The sequence below is a fragment of the Phragmites australis genome, chromosome 2 (assembly GCF_958298935.1).
Source record: "Phragmites australis chromosome 2, lpPhrAust1.1, whole genome shotgun sequence".
Taxonomy (NCBI): domain Eukaryota; kingdom Viridiplantae; phylum Streptophyta; class Magnoliopsida; order Poales; family Poaceae; genus Phragmites; species Phragmites australis.
The window spans coordinates 12,163,305-12,190,311 of NC_084922.1; the positions used below are offsets into that span (position 1 = coordinate 12,163,305).

General features: G+C 42.0%; 1 protein-coding gene across 1 annotated transcript; it reads left to right on the forward strand.

Moving 5' to 3' along the window:
- The first annotated feature begins 2,317 nt into the window (after nt 1–2,317).
- On the forward strand, nt 2,318–3,217 carry LOC133909862 (agamous-like MADS-box protein AGL80). Its single transcript, XM_062352407.1, has one exon. It carries the CDS (start codon nt 2,384–2,386, stop codon nt 3,197–3,199), a length of 816 nt encoding a protein of 271 aa, XP_062208391.1. The 5' UTR covers nt 2,318–2,383; the 3' UTR covers nt 3,200–3,217.
- Nucleotides 3,218–27,007: the final 23,790 nt, after the last annotated feature.

Here is a 27,007-nt window from a genome sequence, read left to right on the forward strand (position 1 = left end):
TGAGGGCGAGGAATGTTGCTGGGGCTAAAAAGACGGTGTTGTGCTCAGTCTTAAGGGGGAAGGGACACAATTTTATATTGCACACATTACTACCGGCTCATACCACTAGTTGGCAGTGATGTTCTAGTATCACTATTGGTCGGTGTCTTTAGCTGGCAATGATGATGGAGCTGGGTATTAGTGCCGGCTCAAGCCATCGGTTGACAGTGATGACCCTTATCACTATCAGTTCATAAGCCATCATGATAGATTCTTCCCGTGCAGCTTATGAACTGACAGTGATGCCACATCACTGCTAGCCCATTAGTAACCGGTAGTGATGGGTCAGCATATAAGCTCATTTTTTTAGTAGTGTCCCCACCGTGTGTGTTGCCGATGATGATCTCGACTAGTGTCCTGCCCCTTCCTGTGCTGGATATCCCTACCGCCGATGAGGTGAGCCCACCGCACATTTGGTGTTCTCATTCTCTAGTCATGTGGGTTCAATGTGGACAGCTTGGATTTGTGATGAATTGGTAATTTCTATGTGGCTTTGGTCAATCCGTGCTTCTATTGGTGGAATTTTGTAGTATTTGTGAATCGCAACTACTTGGGTGTTTCTCGCAAGGCTTTGGCATCTTAACCGCCGATGCGTGAGCTTCGTGCTGTAGCTGACTAATGTGCGTGACTGTTTGCTATGGCGGTGGTGGTGGCAAACAGGACACGAGAGATGATCGTGAGGAGGAGGCAGAGGAGCGTGTCTTAGAGGCACGACAGCAATGGTAGACAACGCCAGCAGTGGCAGCAGCAAAGCTAGCTCCTGCCGAGCGAACTTGTTCAATATTTTTTTTTGCTCCGAGAACCATTTTCACTACTTGTTGAATAATTGACAGTGATTGGGTGTGACTTTCAGTGCCAACCAATCGCTGCTGGATGCAAAACTGGTAGTGAAAGCCCTTTGGAGCCACTAGTGAAATGCCTTTATAAAGGCACCAGCCGGCAGTGATATCAACTATCACTGCTGGCTCTAGCCATGAACCGACAGTGATAGTTCGTCAAGTATCACTGCCGGCTCATATTATGAGCCGACAATAATAATGGTTATCACTGCCAGCTCATAAGAAGCACCGGTAGTGATAACGGGTGAGTAGTGACTGGTTGGGTATCACTGTCGGCTCATGTTATGAATCGGCAGTGATGGGGGTATCGCTGCCGGTTCATAACACGAGCTGACAGTGATAATGGATGACAACTTATCTTTAAAAATTCATAACTTTTTCATATGAATCGGATGTGGACAAAATTTATATGAAAATTGTAGTCCTCGACGAGATTTACAACTTTGTAGTTGAAAACCTTTTCATTTGAAGTCATTTAGATGTCCAAATAAGTTTTTAAAGTTTCAGACAGAAGAGATCAAAATGATTGCATATGCTATTGTTATCACAAGTACTTTTGTGGTGGGATAGTAAGGATGTATTGCGTGAACTGAGAGGTCTCAGGTTTGAGTGCCACGAACTGCACGCGCACGTATTTCGCGCGAATGATCACGTGACTTGTGACTTGCGCGAACGTGGGGTTCCTCAGGTGCAAAATTTATTTATTTATTTAGTTTTTTCAGCCCAAAAAATCAATCAGGGGCAAACTGTATCACTGCCGGCTGAAACTTTCAACCAGTAATGATAACCGACTATCACTGCGGACGGAAGCCTTCAGCCGGCAGTGATAATCTCTTCACTGCTGGTGTCTGGGGACTATCACTGCCCATTGCCTACTGCCGGCTCTAAAATCGGCAGTGATGGCCACTTTAGAGCCGGCAGCGATAGAGTTTTTTTAGTAGTGAGTGTACCCTTGTGATTCTTTAGCAGCATTAACACCATGGTATGTATAGCTGCTTGACCGTTGCTTGGCCATTTCTAACTGCCACCGAAAGCTCGCATGATACCATGCAGAGCCTCCCCTGTCGCATTTCTACTCGATCACATAGAGAAACTTTTGACCATCTATCCTACCACACAATGCTCGTGATGTATTCCTATAGAACAACTAGCAAAAAGAATATGAATTGTAAATAGCAAGAAATTTTGTGTTGCGCGGTGTCAGTCTATGGAAATACAAAAAATCCGTTGGAAGAGGAACCGCGGATGCCTCTAAGGGGGAAGAAAATTAAAATATGCTATCTACGCGTTAACCTTCACCAGCGTTTCGCTATGAGTAATTGCTTGCCATGATATCACATTTATTGTGAATCGCCGCCATATGTTCATCTAGGGGTTCCTTGCCTCTTTATAAGCACCACCACTCCTTTCCTTTCACCTCACCAAAGCAGCCATTTTCCTTTCGTTTGTACAAAAAAGTTGTACAACTAGATAGGTTCTTTCTTGCTAGCTAGGTAGGCTAGGCCATGGCTCGTAAGAAGGTGAATCTCCAATGGATCGCCAACGACTCCACCCGACGCGCGACGTTCAAGAAGCGCCGCATGGGCCTGATGAAGAAGGTGAGCGAGCTGGCCACGCTCTGCGGAGCCAAGGCGTGCGTGGTGGTATACGGCGAAGGCGAGGCCCAGCCGGAGGTGTGGCCCTCTGTTCCGGATGCCAAGCGGATTCTGAACCGCTTCAAGGCCATGCCAGAGCTTAGCAGCTTGAAAAGGATGCACAATCAAGAGGACTTCCTCCGCAGCCGTATCTCCAAGCTCCATGACCAGGTGTGCAAGTCGTACCGCGAGAACCGCGATCGTGAGACTTCGTACCTCCTCCACGAGACAATGGTCCGCCACCGCCCGGGATTTGTTGGCGTCACCGTCGAGGAGCTCTCCAACCTTTGCTGGATGGTAGAGAGGAAGATTAAGATCGTCAAGGAGCGCCTCCAACAGCTTGTCGTCCGGCAGGGAGCCCCCCTGGAGCCGCCGCTGCCGTCGGTGCGGTCCTCGTCCCAGCCGCTGTTTCCCCACACCTCCACTGAGATATACACACCAGAGCCAGCAGAGGAGCCCCGTCCCCAGCCCCAGCAGCAGGAATGGCGGCTCATGCACCGGGCTCGAAACGAAGGGGAGCTCGGTGCCGCGGTCTGCAGTACCTTTGCCTGCAGCAGCAGCAACACCTGTGCCGCTGGCCTCAGTGGCGCCAGCACCAGCGGCGGCTGGGGTGACATGATGCAGTCTTCGAATCTGGCCGGCTCTGGGTTCTCATGGTCATGGAATCCTTTCCATCCAATGGAATAAGGAGTTGGCTGCTTCGATCGCAGCCATGCATGCATAGCCAGCTACCTGCATGGCGATCTGTGTCTGGGTTATCTCTTATATGGTTTTCTTAGCATCTAGTGTTTTGCTAGTCAGGGGTCCTGTCTCAGAATGGCTCGTGTCTTCTGCTCCCTCAGAGTAGCTTAGTTTAAGTTATTCTTCATTTTGCTAGTTTTGTCGTCTCGAACAAAATGGATGCAGTGCGCCACTGCTGTCGTTTGTTCGGGTCAAATGTATCATGCATGCTTGTATCCCTTTCATTTCCATACATCAATAATATTGCTGGATTTGTTATACTGTGGTTGTGTTGCTTGTAATAATAATCTTGTCAAGATCTGAAGCGTGTATGCACTATGAGATGTTTGTATGGCTTCATGGTGTGCGACAAGCATGGCATGATGAGAGAGTTCAACGAAATATATATTACACACATGCATATGGCCTCTGAGAGAGGGGCATGCTTCTGTACCTACAAATTCTTCCATGTTCTAGTATGAGTCCCAGCAGGGGTGGATCCATCAAATTAAGGTCATCAAGCAATGGCTTAGCTCGAATCACACAGTTGATCCACCCCTGTTCTATCATGATTAGTTTGCCGCAATATTATGTGTGAACATGTCATGACAACATTATGGAAAGATAACTGGAGCGGCGTAATTGGGTTATCATTTATTGCGGCAAATTTCTTTTTCAGAAACAATGCTCATAACAGCGTTAAGAGATGTTCGTCCTGTTACTAACCTCCTAACCTGTCTTACGATAGTTCCCTGCTACCCATCTCGAAAAGAGGGAAGCATCCTATCCCCGTTAGAATTGGATATCCAACGTCTTGATACCTTCTAAAGGTATTAGCAGGAAGCTCGTATTGAAATATTTGATCCCCAATAGGTTTGATCTCAACTTTAGCAGTAAGTAATCGAATCGAAACCAATCGAGTTCATCTAGTAGCCCTATTTTCATGTGTTCCCCTCTCCAGAGGATGGTGAATTAATGAGATATAAGAAGAGGAGTATTCTAATTGGATAGCTGGAAAGCCTATTGATTGTAATTTATCCCATACATAGAGGGGAACTTAACTGTAGCATTAAACATAAGTAAATATGAAATCAGGTGGAGTGAGTAGGATTAATTGATGGATGTTTGCTATTTCTTTGCAAGCTCTTTTGTGACAATGAAATAAGAAAGGACAAGCGGTGATTATCTACCCAACACCACTCACCAAGAAAGGATGCACGGTCCAACAGAAACAACAAGTTGGAGGACTGTAGCATGTACCACCAAAAGCCGCACAACTGTGTATGTGCCATATAATATTAACTATGTAACTCTGGTAGCTTAAGTATGCACTATATCAAATATATAAGGTACAAACTGGATGAAAGGTGCGATAGAATGAAGGTAGCATCATGCTTATATAGCTAAGAGAAGCATCATGTTATGCATGTACAATAGTCAGTAAGTGGCATGATATGAAGCAGCACTGGATGTAGCAATTTAATGTGACATGACGGAACACTAGATACATCAATTGATAACAAATGTGGGATGGGATGTTTCACGTTGCCTGTAAATTGTACGAATCCTTAATACCGATAACACTAAAATGATTAGTTGAATGGACAAAGCTATAAACTGAATCTGTCATAGGGCCATTAATTATTACTAATCGAACTGATTAACCAGTAGTAGTATGTACTATTAGTCAGTAAGTGACGTGATATGAAGCATGGATGTAGTAATTTAATGTGACATGATGGAACACTGGATACATCAATTGATAGCAAATGTGAGACGGGATGTTTCACACTGCCTGTAAATTGAACGAATCTTTAATACCGATAACACTAAAATGATTGGTTGAATGGACAAAACTATAAACTGAATCTGTCATAGGGCCATAATTATTACTAATAGAACTGATTAACCAGTAATAGTATGTACTATTAGTCAGTAAATGACGTGATATGAAGCAGCACTGGATGTAGCAATTTAATGTGACATGACGGAACACTGGATACATCAATTGATAGGAAATGTGGGATGGGATGTTTGACGCTGCCTGTAAAATTGTACGAATCTTTAATACCGATAACACTAAAAGATTGGTTGAATGGACAAAGCTATAAACTGAATCTGTCATAGGGCCATTAATTATTACTAATAGAACACGGCCTAATACTTCTGCCACACCAAGAGGCCGCAAAATCACATTCAATTGATGGGATATTTCACGTAGCTTGTAAATTGTAAAGGTGATCACCGCACACATTACATCAGACGGCTCAAAAAATAAGGCAGACGTGGCCACACCGAGAGGATATAGCAATTTAATGTGACATGACGGAACACTGGATACATCAATTGATAGCAAATGTGGGATGGGATGTTTGACGCTGCCTGTAAATTGTACGAATCTTTAATACCGATAACACTAAAATGATTGGTTGAATGGATAAAGCTATAAATTGAATCTGTCATAGGGTCATTAATTATTACTAATAGAACGCGGCCTAATACTTCTGCCACACCGAGAGGCTGCAAAATCACATTCAATTTACACGTTCAATTGATGAGATGTTTCACATAGCTTGTAAATTGTAAAGATGATCACCGCACACATCACATCAGACGACTAAAAAAATAAGACAAACGTGGCCACACCGAGAGGCCACGAAATCGGCACGGCCTAATACTTCTAATTGTTGTTTTCACATGATCTAGGCTAGAAAGTTATAGTATATCATAAGCTAGGAGACCATGCTATTTAGGAGGGTTGACTCACTCGAGCCTTTTGGTATGGTCCTTTGAGAGGCCAAGAAAAAATTGACAACTCATTTTCGGAACAGAAAAAGTGTCAACTTCCTGCACAAATGGTTTGACTCGATATCATTTTGGATAGATCTTAAATGTCTTCATTAAACAATAAATATTAGTTTGATTTAAGTCTTGTGATAATAGATACTACTCCCTCCGTTCAAACATAGTAGGTGTTTTTTTTTTTGAAAAAGTTAAACTTTATGTACTTCGACTAACATTTAATCAAATTATAATAATATCTAGTGTATAAAAATTATACAACTATATTTATAATTTAATATGATTTCACAATATATAGATTTTGTAGTATAAATGATACATTTTGTGAGAAAAACTTAATCAAAATCTAACTTTGCAAATCGAGTCTAAAAAAATAGGTCTACTATTTCTTAATACAAGGAGCACTAAAAAACACCAACCACAATCGACTCATTACAATCAGTTCTTTGGGATCTGATTCAGATTTAATAGCAGAATTGGCTCAAGGCTGGAATCGATTCGGACGCTCAAGCCAGCTATGAACCAATTCTGATGAAACTTATCAGATTTGGTTCAAGTCTAGAAATGATTCTGATACATGAGAATCGGTTCTAGCATGACACCTTAGGACCATGTGATAGTAAAGATTAAATCATATATGTGATTCAGAGTTTATATGAATTAGTTATGAATTTTACAAGTTTTAATGAATTGTTTGAAAAATTAATACTACAGATGATCAACTTAAACACATGCCTACATTATTAGTAGTATCACTACACCAGAACTTTCTATCAGTGGCAGTTCAAAATTGCCATCAATGGCGAATTTTGAATCGCTACTGATTACTTGGTACAGACTATCAGTGCTACATATAGAACATGTACTGAAAATTAGCATCGGTGCTAGTTCATGGATAAAACCGGCAAAGATAGTCGACCTAGCACTACCGGTTGGTTTTACCAACCAGCAGTAATAAGTGGAGTATTACTGCCGGTTGGTTATACCAATCGATACTTATAGTGTTTTCCGTCCTTTTTAAATTTTGGCTGTTCTTGTTAATAGTGTATGATATATTTACAGACACACACATATAAATTTAATTCAAGAGATATCAAGTTTCATCGCAAGATATATACATAAGCATATATAAATTTAAGTCATCAAACATCAAGTCTCATCACAATATATATACACTGCATACATATCAAGTTTCGTTACAGCAAGGATAAGAAGTTTAAGATTTCTTGCTAATTGAAGGGTCTGAACTCTGTCTTTGCTTGTGAGATGAAATTAACGAGATTGACCAACCAAGTTCATGGTACTCGCCGGTTTGTCTGATGACTTCGTCGTTGATGAACTCGACAAGTTGTTCTTGAAGTGTGTTGATTTTAATAGGCAAGAGTCGATTTGTGGCCAACTTGGGGAGCTACAATTTCAAAAATTGAAGAAATCAATCCTTATGAGCATGTATCGAACCTGAAAATTAGTCATCAATATGTATACCGCCTACCTCAACATTGTTCACCTGGAGTGACGAGTCTTCGGTTAATCCTTGCATGAATTCCATTACATAAAAATCACATAATTGTTATCCGAGCCCTGCTTCCTACAAGGAAAGTCATAACGGACTATCCAATCTTTCATGTATGGCCAGTGTCTAACACTCTTCTTGATGTATCACGGTATACTCTGTATGTGTGTGATTATTACTGTAAGTACATTAGATTCAATCAAATCAAAGATTATAATAGCAATAACAAAATAATCGAGTTTACCTTTGTAGCAAGTCAATGACAGGTTGGTAGGTTTCTTTTTTATTATTTTGTGAGTCCAAGGTCCTGATCTTGCTAATGTCTGACTACATGATCAGGAGGATCTAGTAAAAACTGTACATAGGTCATCATAGGTTAGTTGATCCTAATTTTTAACGTTGTATTGCTCAAAAAGAGTAGAACATTCATGGAGGAAAACACATACCCAAAGTAATAGGGTAAAAGTATGTATTTCTTTAATTGTAGCTCCAGAATAAACTACAATGCATAGTCCTTGATTTCTTTTGGTATGCTTTGGACCGTTGTCAGGTTTACTTTATGTGGGTCAATAAATCCCACATGGTGGATACCTTTCATCCTGCATTTGTGTACCTCCATTCTACATAAGAAATAAGTTAAGACATTCAATCTAATGATACAAAAATATATACTATAAATTATATGTATATGACACTTACAGAGTCCAACAACTCATGATAGATACGTCAAGCGCATCTTGTTGGTACACTTGATATATTTCCTCGAATAATATCAAAATAGTGTCATCCTTGTGGAGGAAATCTCGATGCTTGTATCTGGCCTTGAGCATTTGTTTACCTTGCATTGACTCATTCATGTACCATGTATGGAATTTTTGAAGTTGAAATGTTAGGTTTTTCCACACATCTGGAGCGACCAAAAGTTCACTCATCTTAAATTCCCATCTCTCGATTGCTTTTGGTGCCAAGGACTCGTCTAGAAGTTGCTCTCTTGTCATTTAGGATTCTTTAAGAAATCTTTCTAAATTTTGTTCTGGTAGTATCTGTTCGATCGTAGACTCCTTCAAGAATTTCTTGCTACTGATGTGCTCATAGTCTAATGTATGCATAGGCTCAACAGGTTTTGCCATCTTTAAGAAAAACTTATGTGTTTCTGCATGATTGGTATTTTCTTCTAAGGCTCTGGATTTTGTAAGAATTTCTTAATACTAACATCCACTATCGCTCTGGTTTCCTCTGTAGTTTGTTCAAAAGGCAACTTCTCAGGTGTTGCCACCTTCTTAGGTGGCCTTTTCTTTTAAGGTGAAGTCGATTTCTGAGATGAACTCAAATTCTTAGATTATGCATGTGATGTCAACTTTCGAGGGGGAGGAGTTGGCTCTATTGGTAGCAGTGGTGGCGACTTCCAAGGGGGAGGAGTTGGCTCTCTTGGTGGCAGTGGTGGTGAGTTCCATGGGGAAGGAGATGGAGATCTACTTGGTGACGGTGGCTGTGGCGGCGACTATGGTGGGTCTGACTCTGCATCAGGCGACTCATCTATCTCTTCTTCAAACACTATGTAGCGCTTGTGCCAAATAATAACACCACCTACATTTGATCCGAGCCTCTTGGAACCTGTCTTTTTAGGATAATCCATGTCAATTTTACAGTACGACTTTCGTACAGAGTCCACGTGGACCTTGGCGTATCCCCACAGTATTAGGAGATCGTTGAAGAGAGCCCCTTGCATGCATTGGTCAACCTGCCTCATAGCCACCATGGCGATAATGTTCAAGGTGGGCATAACAAGCTTGCACACTTTGCTTTCTGTGATGTCGTCCATGGCGTAATGGACCAATTATTCTTCTAGAAACCCTTTGGACGTGCTGCTGCTCCGAAGACCACTAGGGCTCAAAACATTATCTTTGGCTTACTGCTGCCTGTTTCCTTGCTGAAGTGGTTCTTTGATTTTGGCATCTATCATCCATCGCTCTTATACAAGTTCTTGTACTAAAGCAACACCTCTACCAATTCTGCTTTGGTTCTCTTCTGACTCATGTAACTTTTGGTGTCTTGTGGGAATCTCTCTTTCCAAGGTACCACACCCTTACTTCTGGTGTGGCCTAGGTATTCCTTGGTTCGTAGTGCCAAAGTTAGCTGGTCTTTCTCCCTTTCTGGCTTGAAAGAGCCTTGAAAAGACTAGGTGTGGGTATCTGCAATTCTTTGAGTCACTTCATGTTCTCTGTCACTTTTGAACATTAGGTTGCCCTCTGCCGACAAAGTCACCCCTCTCACGTACAGATAGTGCTTTGCTCGTTCAATCCAGTAGGTCATCGCAGGTGTGGCACCACTGTAGGTTACTTGTTGTTCCATCTCTTCCCACTTGTCATATTTCCTCACATACCCACACGAGCCAGTTTTGTGAGGGTATAAGTTTTTGTGGGAGTTGGTCTTGTTTGCCTCACTTAGCTGTTGTGCTTCCTCTAACAGCTTGTTCTCTATGAAATCATTCCAAATGGTTCCATCATTGGATAATCCTCCCATTTCATTGTTTGGCCCTTAAGTAATAATTTCTCCACAGCTTACCCTTGAAAGTCCTAAACACCCCATTGTTGATATGGCACGACTCTTTGTTTTGGCCACGTTGCATCCTTCAGGGTATTCAAACTTTTCCACCAACTTTCTCCACATAAGTTCATTGATGTTATTGGAAACCACCCACTTGTCATCTTATCTGTCTCTCCAACTTCTATATGTTACTACAACATGGTCCCTCACAAGACACCTGATTGTTATCTTGAATGGCTCTAGAATAACTTTAGGTCTTATGGGCTCCCCGACTGAATTGACCTTCGTGGTAACAAAATGTCCCTCGGGCATCCTGCTGGGTCCTCATCCACTCCTCTCTTCTCGGAACATCTCACCCTCTTTAGCATCAGCATCAGGATAGATCTCACCCTTCGAAGCATCATATACGGTTGTGCCCTGCGTAGCATCAGTGGATGTCTCAAACTCAAATTGATCTATGTTGAGGTGCGCACTTGAGCTACAACCTCCTGTCTGGTCCACATTCATGTTTGTAGGCTCATCTTGTACTAAAGCTGGACCCGGATCTGAGGAGGGGCCTTATATCTGAGGGGGGACGGGCCAGGGCCATGCACGGTGGTTGGATTTTTTACATTCTATTCCTACATAAAATTCTAATTACATGAAGTCCTGAATTACATGAAATTTTAAATACATAAAAATTCTAAAATACATGTAATAATTAACATGCCAAATATATATATTCATATTATGACATCTTAATTGAAATACATGTAAAATTCACTAAATACATAAAAATTCTAAAAACTTGAAATTCTAATTACATGAAGTCCTTAATTACATGAAATTGTAAATACATAAAAATTCTAAAATACATGAAATTCTAATTACATGAAGTCTTGAATTACATGAAATTGTAAATACATAAAATGTCTAAAATACACGTTATGATTTACATGCGAAATGTATATTCATATTATGACATCTTAACTGAAATACATTTACAATTCACAAAATGCATGAAAAAATTTAAATACATGAAATTCTAATTATATGAAACCCTAAATTACAGGAAATTGTAAATACATAAAATTTCTAATATACATGGTATGATTTACATGCCAAATATATTCATATTATGACATCTTAACTGAAATACATGTACAATTCACTAAATACCTGAAAAATTAATGAGATAGCTCAAACACACTACTACTACACTTCTACATAGTCCTTCCTTGTGAAATACCATAATTGGACAAAATAGCTTGGATAATTGTTAGGCGATTATATCAATGAAATAATAAGAAATTGTACAAGAAATGAAGGTTCCACCGATTAGGTTCCAGTATTTCATATTTATTATTGAAGTAGCATGTCATCACATATTTATTATTAAACATGATTTTACATGAAAGTGACAGCATTTCATAAGCACAAACATCTTTCATTATGTTTAAAGCATCAAAAGAACAACAAGTTATCAGCTAGTAATTAGAATCTGGGTAGAATTCTTAAGTTTTAAAGCATCATCATGGACAATGCTACTGTGCCGAGTGAGAGAGAGCACAAAATCTGAGCACTCCCAGCGCTCCTCCCTCCCCGACGACCTCCATACCCGGTGCTCCTCCATCCCCGCGCTCCTCCCTCACCGGCGCTCCTCCATTCCTAGTGACCTCCCTCCCCTTCGCCGCCCTCCACTTCGCTGCCAACCACCAGTAAGCCCTGCTTGTTTCTTTGTAGTGTTTGAGCACTTGCTCTGCATCCCTGTCTAGGAAGCTATAGTATTTTCAGAGAACTTCTGTTCAGGATCTTTATCTAGGTGTAATCTCAATTTTACTTGTCTAATTTATGATGACTAAAGATCAGCTAGGGAGCAAAATTCTATAGTTCTGGGGCCACTATTTACAATCCACTGAGAGCAAATTTTAATACCTCATCTTGCTCTTCAGAACTATTGTCCGCTCATCCGGTCAATTTGATACATTTGTGATATTTATTGGTTTGGGATTGCCATGATGTATGCAATTTGCAATTTGCACCATGATGTATTGGAAGCTTCAGTGGGGAATTCATTTTGCTTGTGAGTCTTCCTGGATTAGAGTCTTCCTGGATTATATTTTATCTTTATTTACTTCGGTGCATACACTCTCTCTAGAAAGATAAAATTGCTTGCAATCTTTTTGGAGAACTTGAAAGCGCTAAAACCCTGATGAATGGTGAGGAAGGTTTTCAACAGAATGAGACGAGGGAATTGTTAGAGAAAATCTGAGAGTGTGGGTGAGTATGTTCATTGTAGAAATTCAAATGTTATTTCTATTGTCTACTTCCTTTTTTCACTTCATATTGGAGAACGTGTGCATGAGTGCTAAACAATAAAGTGACATAGAAAATGTGTGGAATTATAAGGAACAATGATAATGGTTTGATATAGTTTTTTTTTAATCATAGATCCATTACTAAAATATGATCTTATATCGAACTTCAAAGTTCAAAAATGTACCTTCCCTTATGGCATGTGCCATGTATCCAGGCTGTTGTAGGTTTAATCAGCTAGGAGATTTTTTGGTCTAATTTCTTTCCTTTACTATCTTTAGTTGAAATTAACATTTCTTTTAGCTACGTCATTTTAGTGATTTTTATGTCCACATTTTGTGTCACCTTTAAATGTATGTGCATCTGCTTTCATGCTGTCAGCTATTGTGTTTGGAAGGAGGTATTTAGGAGCCACTTACAATATTAAAGTAAAAAGAGGCTAATATATATGAATAATGGAGTAGGACAGATTTATATATGTTTTTCTATAATAGTGAAGTTGGAATGTACTTACCCATTCATTGCCTTGGAGCACGGACCATAGGGCAAAGGAGAGGGACTTGAAACAAGGACCATCATATATCTAGGATAGAGATTGGTAACAATAATTTGGATCACAGTGAAAATGGACGGAATTGTTAACTTGGAAATCAAGGCAAAATCTAATACAGATGTTAAATTTAATTGAAAGTTTAAAACACACAGCTTGATTCCTTTTCTTTCCTCTATTTCTGTGAATAATCTTCTACCATTATAACAAGTTCCTAATAAGCATGTGACTTTTCCTATTTTGAAGATGGCGTCTGGAGATGAACTTGAATTGCCTCCGGCCTCTTCTCCTCAACAACAACAGGGGTGACAGCTCAACAAGATGTGGAGGCCACTTCTCAGGAGCAAACAGAAGAAACTCGGGCGCATAAGAGAAAGCGAGGTGGCCGAGGCAAAAGCCAAATGCCCATGGGTCACTACACTATAACTCACATCAATGAGGCAGGCGTGTCAACACAGCCTCAGCAAGCTCAGGCGGTATTCTGTAGAGCATACACCTCACTTGGAAGGACAAGGGTCAGGAGAACCTACCCAAACTAGAAGGCCGTATCATAGAGCGATAAAAACTTCTTGTGGCAAACAATTAAAGCCTAATTTCACTTCCCTGAAGGATGCTCCTTAGAGGACGTGGAAAGACAACAATAGCCAAGATGGGCAAGGCGTGGAAGACCTTCAAAATTGAGCTATATAATACATATGTGAAGCAGGATCTCGTCCCCAATAATATTGCTTATGGGTACTTGGTGGATCAATAGGCAGAGTTTGTGGTGAGGTACCAGTCTGAGGAATTTTAACAGTAGAGTCAGGCTAACAAGGTGCGCCAGTCACACAACATGCACCCCTACAGGATCGGCACTGGTGGGCATGCACGTAAGGAGTTGGACTAGGACAAGGAGGATGAGTAGGTAGCTCAGGAGACCTGCTCCACACCATTTTCATAGATCCCAGAGAGGCAGGCCTAGAATTGGTTCCGAGGAAAGGGTTGTACGCTCAGCCAATGGTTCTGCCAGAAACCAAGCAAGTGGCTCAAAGGATCCTGCAACTTTCAGAAGAATCCACTCAAAGATCATTCCAGCCATCTGGAAAAAACATACTAACCTCAACTCTAGGGAACAAAGAGCACCTGGGTTGCACGTGTGGAATAGGTGTTTCCGTTCCATGGAAGTTGGGACTCCCTGATGACACCGATTAATATAGGAGTTGAAAGAGAAATAAAACTGAGTGTGAAGCAGCCGTGAGTGGATGAGAATGGAGATTGTCGCTGAGGGCGAAGCAAGGATGAAAGAACATATGGATATGCTTGCCGAAAGAATGGAACAATGGGTCAAGGAGTGAGTACGGGCAATGAGGCAGCAGGATGCAACCACGATACTTGAATCTTCACCAGCTCGGCACTGGAGAAGCTACACATCTGAACCAGATAATGATCCAGATAACATGCTTGATCAACATGACTTCCCTATTGGCAGATTTGAAGGTGATCCCCCTGTCGACGACATTCCAAAAGAGGTCCTTAGTGAGAGATACTCTGTCGATGACATAGAGGCGACCACCAAGTGCAAGCTCTTAGTGCACACCACTGTTGGCTCTGATAACATCATTGAGGTTGGCATGAGCTTGGCGTTCCCATGTGGTGGGGAACAAACGATTCACGGAGTGCTGCTATAGCCTGGTTACACTAGGGTGTTAATGGACATGGTCTATAGGAATTACACATCCCTCACAATTCCTATTCCCCCAGAGGACGACATCAGGACACTTGGGGAGGCTGTCCACTCCTTCATCTAGTGGTCAAAGAAGTTCGTAACACTAGTTTCCCTCCACCGCCTCCGCAGCCTCTGTCTCCAGTACATGATGGCAGCGGCTTCTCTTTTCGTCATGCTCTGCCGAATTTCAAATCTCCTTCTACACCTCATGAGCAACAACAATTGTCTAGCAAATCTGGCCAACAGTTCGCAAAAATGACATCTCCCAGAAAGCACACAGCTAGCAAACAGAAGGGCAAGAGCAAGGAGGTAGAAGAAGAACCTCTGTGAAGTACTACGTGGCAGGCAAGCCGTTATTGAGCAAGAAGGCGTTAGAGCAATTGGACTGGGCAAGTATGATTCTGCATGACATACATGAAGAGGTTCCATGAGGAGAAACATCTTTCTCCTTGTTTCAGCACCAAGTACCGGTGCCAACATTTCCTGAAATCAGGTGGAACCTTCCTCATGACCTTCGAGGATTTATTCCTCCTCTACCGTCATGATTCACTGGACACCGGCCTAATGAGATGTTGGACATTGTAAGTGTTATTAATTGCGGTTTATGCTTAATGAACCGTCTAACTCATTGAAACGCTCATTCATCTATATACTCTTATGTGTAGACATATGATTCAAGAAGTCAGGAGAATCCGAGAATTGGATTCCTTGACCCACATGCCATATGTGGGTCAACAATCACTTAGTCTCCGGGGGAGGTCGAGAAATACATCGCGGAGGCCATGGTCGCTCTCTGTGGATCGAAGGACCTTGTTCTTCTCCCGTACAACTACCGAGACCATTTGATGCCAGTTTGTATCTATACACACAAACAACACTCATATACCTCGACTCGATATACTACGACCCAGAGAGGTATTCAGGTCTGACAGACTTGTTGACAAGGGTGTTGGAGAAATATGCTTCGATGGGCGGGCTTGTCCGGAGAGATAAACCCTTGCCAACCCACTAATATAAGTTTTTGGTAATAATTCCTTTGTCACAAATCAATTTACCGTTATAATATGCATCCCATAAAACTAAATTTACCGTGCATAAATTTCTGTAGTGTCACAGGCACTTGCAGGGTACCAACCTTTGTGGGTACTATGTTGCCCAATATATGATGCAAATCGTTAGTTCTAGTCTACCAGTATATCCGCCAGTTAGTGTAATTGTAGTATATTAAAATACATTCTTCATCGTTGTGTCTAATTATATTAATTTTCTTCTATAGACATATAAATTTCCTAAAACTAGTGTCAATAAGGTGGATCTCATGTATATTAAAAAATGGCTCATCCATTTCATAAATGCGGAGATCTTAAAGGAGAGCGACAAATTTCATGATCACAAGAACTTTGTGAGCCAAGGTTTGTAATCTCAACAGAAGCTAGTCAGTTCAATATATTGAAAATGCTTGCATCTTGCAGTCTATTGATGTATTATAAGCTATAATGAAGGAAATGAACTCATTACTTCCATTTAATTTAATGTGCTAAAGCTAATTTGTTGGTTTATATATTGTCAGGCACGCAATTGACTCAAGAATGAAGAATGAAAAATGCTTTGCAAATGTTGTGAGGCTTTGTAATATTGACATTTTATTTCTGTTTATGTGTATAATTTTGTGACATGATATGTGTATGACTTTGTGACATTAAATGAATATGTTCGATCTATTGTGTGTATGGAGTTCAAATGTAAATGACCTACTGTGTGTATGATATTTTATTGCTGTGTGTATGATATGTTGTTGATATGTTAGTTTACATTTAGAAATATTTGAATTCAGTATTGTATATATGACAGTACAGATGTTCTAGACCTATAACCATCTGTACAAATCACAACAGATAGCTCCTGTTCCTATATCACATACAGCTTGAAACTAGAGCTGTCTGTACTGTTACAATATCACAGACAACTTGAAACTTCGAGCCATCTGTACAAATCTTTTGTACATACTCTTTTTCACATATGGTTCAAAAAAACTTCCCGCACGGGGTTCCAAACTGTCTATATAAATGTTTTCTCTAGTAGTGGTCGGAGGTCAGTCTTGGACCCACACAGCACCAAGGGAGCTAGCTCTCACGTATGGATATGCTGCACGTATGCACCATGGACTTCAACCACTACTACAGAACACCACATATATAGAGCTCTATCAGTGTCGGTTCAATAGGAACTGCTACTGTAGGTTCATCAGTGCTAGTTTTTAAAGTTTCACACGCGAACAACGACTGAGGGGGTAAGAACCGATACTGATCGGTCACTATCAGTGTCGGTTCTACATACCAACTGGTACTGATACTGATACAGTATAAAAGTCCACCATCTCCCCTAGCTTGACCAGAACAAAGCCACTCGAGCCCAAGCAAACAGCGCCGCCCGCAATTTTTCTTGCCGTCTTGTGGTTGGAGGAAAGATTTTTGCATTGAGGATTCCAGATTTGAAGGAGTTAACTACTCTAAGGTTAGTGAGATGGTATATATTTCGTTTTCAGATAGATTTATTTGGTAGATTGCTCTAGGGTTCATGGTAGGTATTTGTTCTAAAGTTATGGATTTTTAGATCTAATTTAGAAAAAGTTTGCAACTTTGTCATCGTTAGATGTATAGAGATTATCTACATTTATTGTTAGTTGGATTTAGTTGCTAGATTGTTCTAGGTTTGAATTTAGGTGGTTGTTCCTTAGTGTTGAATTTTGGAATGAGCAAAAGCATAATTTTTTCATTGTAGATGATTTAAGGACTTTTTAAAAATCACATGTAAATATATGTGGGTGGATAGATTAAAATATAGGGACAATTGCAAATTTTCCACTACTTGAACCATTATTGTGATTAAAAAATTACAAAAATACCACTAGAATGGTCACTAGAGTGGCATCTTGCAAAAAATAAAAAACCAAGGAGGTATTTGCAAATGCCACTAAAATCTAGATTCAATTTTCTAGTATGTGGATTGCGTATATTTTTAAAGTCTTGAATTTAAATAATAATCCAATAGATTTCCTCTGTTCATTAATCAACCTAGTGAATTTAACATATTTGATATAATACTGTGTTGTAGGGATGACACGTCTACTAACGGGTCATATCGGATACGACAGCCTTTGGAAGGCAGGTCCCCTGACTCGGCATTAGTATCGGAAGGAGATGGACTCTCAAATAGGGACGAATCAAGATGCGAGGTAATTCAATGAATTTGTTCTGGATTTTAAAATGTTTAATGATTATAAGTTGAATTGATTTAATTATAATGATTTGCATATGGGCGGTTATGGATGTACAATGATCGATGGGGCCAGAGTCCATTGTTGGCATTGAGGCTTTTTTGGGGGCTACCACGGCTACAAGAAGCCAAAAAGGAAGCGTGCCGAGCACTATATATGCTGTCCGTGTATCAACTGCAAGAACGAGAAGCAGTTTTCAAACATAGAGCAGATCCGTGCACACTTGATTCGCAGGGGTTTCAAGGCTGCTATACCCGTTGGACTGTGCACGGTGAACTTGAAGATGTTGACCGTTAAAGGCAACTAATAGTCGAAGAAGACAAATGCAATGATATGACGGCTAACGAAGACTTCAATATGTCGGCATTTGAAGATACTTTTGTCAAGAACGATGGAGGGGACACTTTTGTTGGCAACAATGAAGACGATATAGAACAAATGTTGTGCGATGGGGAGGGGGCTTCACCAGTGAAAGACAACATCAAAAGTATTAGTGCATGGTAGAGGACTCTAAAACACCAGTTTACCCGACTGTAAAGGTGAGCACAGCAAGTTGCATGTGGTGCTGACATTGATGTAAATGAAGGCTGACAATGGTTTGGTCGATAAGGATTTTAATGAATTGTTAGAATTCTTGAGGGAATTGCTTCCAGAGGAGAACGTGTTGCCCGAAAACACTTACCATGCTAAGCAGGTTGTTTGCCCGTTGGGATTGGAAGTAGAAAAATACATGCATGTAGAAACGACTTGGAAACATGTAACATTTGCAATGCACCACTGTACAAGTGCAACATTGATGATATCGAGAGCGATGGCGTGGGAGTGAAGAGAAAGAAGAAAAGACCCCCCCCCCCCCGTTAAGGTGGTTTGGTATTTCCCTATAATCCTTCGTTTGAAGGGATTGTTTGCTAATAGAGCGAATACTGAATTGATGCGATGGCACGCCGAACAGTGCAAGAAAGATGGAATGCTTAGACATCCTGCTCATGGCATGCAATGGAGGAGATCCAATTCAAAATAAAATGAATTCAGAGATGAAGTGAGGAATATAAGGTTCGGGTTGAGGACGGATGGGATGAATCCTTTCGGTAACACGAAAAGTACTCATAGCAGTTGACCCGTTACTCTTTGTATCTACAACCTTCCACCTTGGATGTGCATGAAGCGGAAGTACCTTATGATGCATTTGCTGATTAGTGAGCCGAATCAACTATGCAATGATATCGATGTGTACCTCAAACCATTGGTTGAAGATCTTCTTGTACTGTGGAAAGATAGCATACGGGTATGAGATGAGTACAAACGTGAGAATTTCACCCTGCGCACAATGCTATTCGTAATGATACAATGGATGTGTTCAGTGCTTGGAGGAAACAGAGGGGGGGGGGGGCGGTGGCTAACGAACAGCCAGAAAATGATGTTCATGGGTCACCGTAGGTTCCTTCGTCCAGATCACCTATATCGCAAGAATAAAAGAGTTTTTGATGGGATAGTGGAACATCGTCAAGCTCCAATGATTCGCAATGGAGAACAGGTATTTAAGATGTTAAAGACACATAGAGTTGTACTTAGAAAGGGGCCAGGCAGTACAAAAATTCTGGCCGGACAACATGCTCCTAGGTGTAAAAAGATATCAATATTTTGGTTGCTGTCTTATTAGAAATATCTGATGATTCGACATGCAATTGATGTTATGCATGTGGAGAAGAATGTGTTTGATAGCTTGATTAGACCTTACTAGACATATTTGGCAAAAAAAAGATACATTAAATACATGGCTGGACCTGAAAGAAATGAACCTTAAGATGGACCTACATTACATACAATTAGACAATGGCAAAAAGAAACTTCCCATAGCTTGCTACACTATGAGCAAGGAAGAGAAGATCCACCTGTGTGGTTGGTTACGTGATGTCAAAGTTCCGACTGGTTATTCCTCTAACATCAGGAGCTTGGTAAACATAAAAGATAAGAAGTTAGTTGGCATGAAGGCTCATGATTGTCACGTTATGATGGCGTAGATGCTTTCAATTGCAATTAGAGGTATTCTACCAGATAAGGTCTGAGACCCAATCATAAGCTGTGTTCATTCTTCAACGTAATTTCACAGAAGGTCATTGATCCAAACAAACTGGTAAAGCTGCAGGAAGACATGGTCCATACTATATGTTAGTTTGAGACTATTTTCCCTTTGACATTTTTTGATATAATGCCCCATATAAATGTTCACAGTGTGGGTGAGATAAAGAGCCTTGGCCCTATGTTTCTGCATTAATTTATCCTTTCAAAAGGTTCATGGGGGTTCTAAAGAAATATGTTTATAACCAAGGTCGTCCAGAAGGTTGCATTGCCCAAGGGTGGAGTACAGAGGAGGTTACTGAGTTTTGCATTGACTACATGAAACTGAATGCGATTGGTATGGCTATATCTCTCTATGAGGGGAGGCTAAAGAGGAAAGGGACGATAGTTCATACTTCAATCTATATCAAAGATCGTGTCACTTAAACTATTCTAGAACGCTATCGACTAATCATAGGAACTATTTTAAACTATTCTGGAACGATATCGACTAATTGTAGGAACTACCGACAAATAACATAAAGAAAACACTAAGAACAACATACCAAACATCATTAAAACACTTTAAAAACACTATGGTTGGATATGTATGATTTTAGAAACATTTAGATGCAAGAATCGCCTAAATCGGAGTTAAGATAAAAAGAGAACATCTTTCGGGAAATGGATTAGACTGAAAAGGAAATGTTGATTTACCGGAACTATCTTCCTATGGGAAAAGACTTATTGCACAATCACTACGTCTGACTTGACAACATCATTGCGTAAGATTCAAGAAGTGTAGAGCAGACCAGACTTCACTGCATAGGCTAAGGAGAATGATGTGGTGCTGACTTGGCATGCTATGCAAGTAGCATCTTAGATTAAAGAAGTGATAGGCTGAGATCTAGTCTCGATGACCCATGATGGATCAAATAGGCAGAGGTTGCGCTTCTATGTTAAGGATACAATTGGTGACTCTGTGTAATGGTTGCGGCTCGGGTTTCATTGAAGACAACGATCGGTCGCATGGCCACTGACATTGATGTCGGGCTTCGATGGCGTTTCAGTGAAATGAGGGAAGCATGGCGTAGAATGTGGAAAGACTAACTCAGAGGTATGGTTGGTATTGGAAGGGGTCATCCGAGGTAGCGGCAACACAGCGATGACTGCTGCTAGGTTTGGTGGTGACCGCGAATAGACGTAGCAACGAAGACACTCGTGTTCCCCAAGATTGGCTCTGAAATTTAAGAAATCGTCTGAACAAAGACGTTCATATATCCCTGGAACACAATGCTACGGCATGGGTTTTGGTAGATCATCCCCTGAGAGGAAGAATGATCTGCGGAGATGAGACGAGTGATGGCTGTGACATGCTATGCTTGGCAATCGTGTTCTGGTCTTGTCGCAGCACAAATGGGGATGGGCTCCTAGGGCCACGTAGAATACTCGATGGGACACATCGTGACATGGTTGGTGCATCCATACAGCTTTTGGATTGACGGGGAACGCGAATACAAATCTGGTGTGCACACAGAACGCATCCAGAAACTGGATAGCGGGCATGTCGACCTTGACTCTGGTGGTTTGGCTACTCTACTGGCCGACTGGGTTAGTAAGGGTGTGGGGAACATCATGGGTCATGCGCTGGTGAAAGGGCATGGTGATTTGACTTCTGGTCGAACGGGAACGTCGATGCCAATCGGTGATGGCGCGGCTTTTCACGACACCGACGACCGTGGCAGCATAGATCGGACTTTGGCTGGGGCTAAAGCTTGGCTAGGGACTTAGTATTATGGTAAAACAATAGTAAGTGAGGAGAACAAGGGGTCCTCGCCTTGCTTGGATGGTCGAGGATGGAGAATTCATGGAGAAGACAACGTAGCGCATCACGGGCGGCGGCGGCGTCTTCGACGAACGGCGGTGCACGGACAGGGCAGCAGCAACGTCTAAGGCTTAGGGGCATGGAATAGGGGTAGGAGAGAGCGTGCAACTCCTATTTATAGGGCTAGGGGCGGCTGGTTGAGATCGATTCCAAGACGAACACGAATCAGATTCAAGTTCGAGTCGGTTAGGATTTTCTTTTTCGTAGCTCTATATTCCGAGAACAATATCTCCACAGTCCGGAATCCAAATTGGACTTTTCTGGATTCTAAATTATAGCAATCGAAAATATCTACAACTTTGGTATTCATTGAAACGTCTGAAAACGCCATCTTGATTTTAAAAAATGCAGCACAAAATAAACTATTTGAACTCAGACTTATCTGCGCAGCACTGATTTAGGGGGCCATAACTCCTAGGTCCATTTTCTAGAAGGGCACTTCCATAGGTTCGAATTGAAGCTCTCGACGAGACCTACAAATTTGGTATTATCAAGATTTGCATTTGAGGCTGTTTTGAACTCTGAAACTTTATTAGAAGATGAGGCTGTCCAGGACTCCGCGAAAATTTGTAGATTTTGTGGATCCTTTTTCTTGGGCCTTCTTGAAGACTTGGCTAAGAGTTTGAAATTGAGCAAGATTGAGCTCAATAATCTTAGAAAATTTTAAAAAGTTGTAAATTCTGAAAATCAAGGTATTACAGATGCATGGTAACATCAGTGCGTCTGACCGGGTAATGCACAGGTTCTCCTGGGGTCTTGTGTCGATTGCCTTTGCATGCACCAAAAGGGATTCAAATAATAAATATGACATGATGCGTATGCAAAAAAAATAACTAGGGCACCACCGTAGGGAGTTGCCGCTTGTGCACGGTTTTGACCTAGATGTGGCCATAGCCTCTTAGGATAATAATTAGGAATGCTGCAGGACGATACCCGTGGCAGTTCCGTTTCCTTCCCTAGGCATGCGCAAATAATTGGCCTGACTATAAAAGCTAGGGTCTACCCAATTGATCCTTCATTGCTGTGTAAAGGAGCGACTCTTCTTCACCTTTATCAGAGATGTTGATGATTTTGACTGGCTTGACTAGAGCAGGGTCACCTCTGGTGCCAACACAGATTCCACCTCCCGTAGTGCCTTCGGGGTTGAACGGTCCTATGGCCATATTAGCAAGGTTGGAGCTGGCAAACATCGTGCTTCCATCCTTGCAGAGGGAGCCACCCCTCGCCACTCCATCTTGATCTCCAGTCCGATTGATAGCTCTAGTAGAGATTATTGATATCTCTAACGATGAAGAGGAGATTGACTAGGATCTTTTATAGAAGTAGATCGATGAGGAAGAAAAGTTGGAAGCAAAGAAGGAGGTAGCCCAGGCCGAGAAGAAGAAGGCCAAGGAGGAGGGAGAGAGTCGTGGAGGAGTTCTCTTTATCCTCGTCCTCTGACAGCATGTGGTTGGCTACTGCATTAGTCTTCGCAGGGTATGCCACAGATGAAGCGCATACGCCGCCTCATGCACCAATGTTAGGACTTGTTATTTCCTTCCACATCCTTTGTTAATGCTTTTGGTCCTGAGTAGTCCAGATACTAGGAACTTGGGAAGGCATGTAAGCATCTTTTTGGATGTAAAATTTATTATTATAACTAAGTCCTTAGGTCCACTTAGTGTTGTTTCTTTTTGTGTGTGTACCTAAGCTCCAGTGCCTTACCTTCTCTGGTCCCTTCGCACGCAGCGGTTGTTAGCAGCCGGAGAGTGCGATTTTGTTTTAGGGCGACTGGAGCGACGAAGTCTTACACTGTTTTAGGCCGCAACGCAACCACTATAGGTGTCATAAACATGCAGAGGGTTTGGACCCTGACGCCTTTGGCGGGGAATAGTGACCTCATCATCTAGCAGAGGAGGTGTAGATGATAGTGGGGCCATGAGACGACTTATTTGACGGAGGCGAGGTAGTTTCGAAGCTGTCACACCGGGTTTTAGAAAGGGACAAAACCAGATGTAAACCACATGTATGTTAGGATCAAGTTTCATACATGCAGCGACTTCATCAGTGTATCACACACGGTGTCATTATTACAACGTTTAACTAGAATAAATAAAGAGACCAAAAAGTCTTAAACAAAAGCACACAACTAAACTCCGTGAAATTCCAACTTCCACAGGCATTTGACCGGGGGAAACGCCAGCCTAGCAATCTTCATCTTCATCAATGAAGAAATCTGGATCTCCTTCAATGTCTGAGCAGCGCTTGAATGACATTTGGGGTAAAAACAACAAGTGTGAGTACAACTAGTACTCTGCAAGTGTGGGAAGATAAAATGCTATGCAAGCTTAAACAAGGAACAAGCTGTAACAGTTAAAGTTTTGCATAAAAGCCAACTGCAATAACGAAGTATTATGAAAGCATCCTACTTATCTAGGTGATTCATCATTAGATCTCCAACTCCTGGAACCATCTCCACAATTTTCCCATCCACCTGAATCCCATATGAGTCTCCCAACAGACCAAAACAACCCAAACCCATTTGGCTAATCATGTGAGGATCCAAGTGTCTCATAACCGTGAGCACAGCTGTTATAACAGTCTTACACTCAGCAGATGTTGTCCAGCTTTCCCCACAAGTCGTGATTTTCCTTGTTGCCGTGTCCGCGAAACACTTAACACACACCTGTAGTGTGTTGCCCGGAAAGTCACTACAAAGTCATTACAAAGTTTCATCCAGTATGTGCATGCCCGCTAGGTTTTACTGCTGTCAAAGTGGCATTCACACCACCCAGAAGCCCCCTTTTGCGCCTTGTAGCTCCAGCAAGTTTTCACCCTTCCCTTCCACTACACATCTCATACTGCTAACCAAATGGTTCTGGCCTTTGCCGTCCCCACACATCCAGTCTTCTATTTGGCACGCACAAAAACTGGAATCCACTAATTAATAGGCTAGGCTTGTCCCATACCAGGTCTCGTGGTTGGTACGATATTTCTTAGGTTGTTGCTCCACGAACCGGTCCTTACTTAGGTTACTTGAGCAAACACTAAACCAACATCATAACTTCATCATCACTGACCCAACTTTGCTCAAGGCCTAAGGTTCCATGTTGCTAATGCCATCATTAATATTCCCAACTCATAATTGCATTAATTAGTTAATCATGTTTAACCCTTAACCCTTCAATCCCCTTGTGCGAAGCTAAGCATGACTACCCATCATATCCTCTATTATCAACATGGCGACAAGGAATTATATGGAACATGATACAATAAGTACATAGGATTCAGGATTAACAGCATGCATGTTTGAAAATAACGCATTTTAAAAAAAATTAGGATCAAAATGTTTAAGGACACTTGCCTCTCCCAACTTGCTACTCAGACTCTTCAAAAACTTGGTCCTGAAGGTTCTCGAACTGCTCTTCGTTTGCTCCCGATACACACCGGAAAAATATACAAAAAACTAACTAAGAACAGTACACAAAACAATAGCTAACATCTATGAAAAAGGTACTACAAGATAGTACACGTCGCTACGAACGCGTGAGCATGAAAATCATCTAAATCAGAGCTAGAACGAGGAAGTTATGCTATAAATAAGAATAGGGTTAAATCTGAAAATAAAAAGGGCTTAGTTTAAATAAAAACAGAGAGGTCAGGGGCCTTTTTGCAAAAATTAAGGGACCTACATGTAATTAAGAAAAAGTTCAAGGGCTAATCTGTATAAATACAAGGGCTCTTATTTAAATATAGGAAAGTCCAAGGGCTTTGCAAAACTACCATTGTTTATGAATTAATTTAATTTGGAATATGACTGGGTATTTCTTGGGTGAGGTGGCACTGCCACGCAGGCTGGTTGGCTAAGGTGGCCGGCTTAAGTGGCGATGATGTGGCCAACTTTGATGACTAGGTTTACACATGTCACATGTCGCCACAGGATTGGCTCGACGAAGGGTTATTCTGGATGTAATCTAGGCCATCTATTTGGGATCGGGTGGCTGAGGCTGGAAGGGGCTTTGGCCGGATGGCTCAGAGAAGAGAGACGGCGGTGGTAGGCTCGGGCACGGCGGCGTCCTCGCCGGAGGGGCGACGGACCACGTCATCGGTACGGGGGATGACGGCTAGCGGCGGCGGAGAGAGAAGAGAGCACAGGGAATCTATTTTAGGCACGTACCGACATCGGCGCGGCTCGGGTGACGTGCGGCGGCGGGGTAGATGTCGGTGAGGCTCGGGTGGCATCAGGGAGGGTCGCTCCGGCGGCCAAACTCGACGGCGATGGCTCTGACGAGCGCGGAGGTCGACTGGTAAGCTCGGGGGCTGCAAGGCTTCCGCAACCAGGTGTTGGAACGGCGGCAACGAAGCTTGGGTGGCTCGGCTATGGCGGCGGCAGAAGAACTTCGGATGCCAGTAGAAGGGAAAAAGAAGAGGGGTCTGGGCTTTATATAGGCGGGGGGGAAGAGATAAAGCATGCGGTTTGGGTTTAGATTGCTTCGGTTGGGATACGGACGCGGGAGAGCGGCGAACGGCGTCGGCCTCGACTCGGACACCGGCGGAGTCTAGCTTGGGCGGGAGAGAAAGAAGGCGCGGGGCCCACCTGGCAACGTCTGCGGTGCGGAAACGGCTTTTGGCTGGGCGCCACTAGGAGAAACGGCTCGGTGCCGCTGGGCTGCGGCCTTCGGCCGACCCAGGCGGGGAGGGGGGGTGAGGGGAAGATGGAGCGGGTCGGCCCGGGAAGGAAGAGAGTAGAGGCTGGAAAGGAGAAAAGAAAAAAGGAGGATTCGGCCCAGAGATAGAAATAGGATTTTTCCTTTAATAAAACTTTTTCAAAACCCCCTTTTTTTAATTCGAATGACGCCTTCGGAGATTTTCAAAAGTTTATTTTCCACACAATAAAAAATCTAATGCCGCTAAACTCAGCATGAATACAACAAACTATAATATAGCCTAGGTTCATTATTCTAACTTTTAGAAAATAATTTCTTTCTGCTAAAATTTTAAGGCAAAGAAAAACACCCTATTCTAAGGAAAAGGATATTTTTTTACTATTTCCAAAAAGTTGAAAAACTAGGGTGTTACAGAAGCCTAATGGTGGTGGATGGAGGCAAAGCCAACTATTAAGGCTGAGGGAGGCAGTTCACGACTCCTCAACCCTGGCCTCTGC

Coding starts and splice junctions, on each gene's coding strand:
- LOC133909862 (XM_062352407.1), top strand. CDS start 2,384: ATGGCTCGTAAGAAGGTGAATCTCCAATGGATCGCCAACGACTCCACC.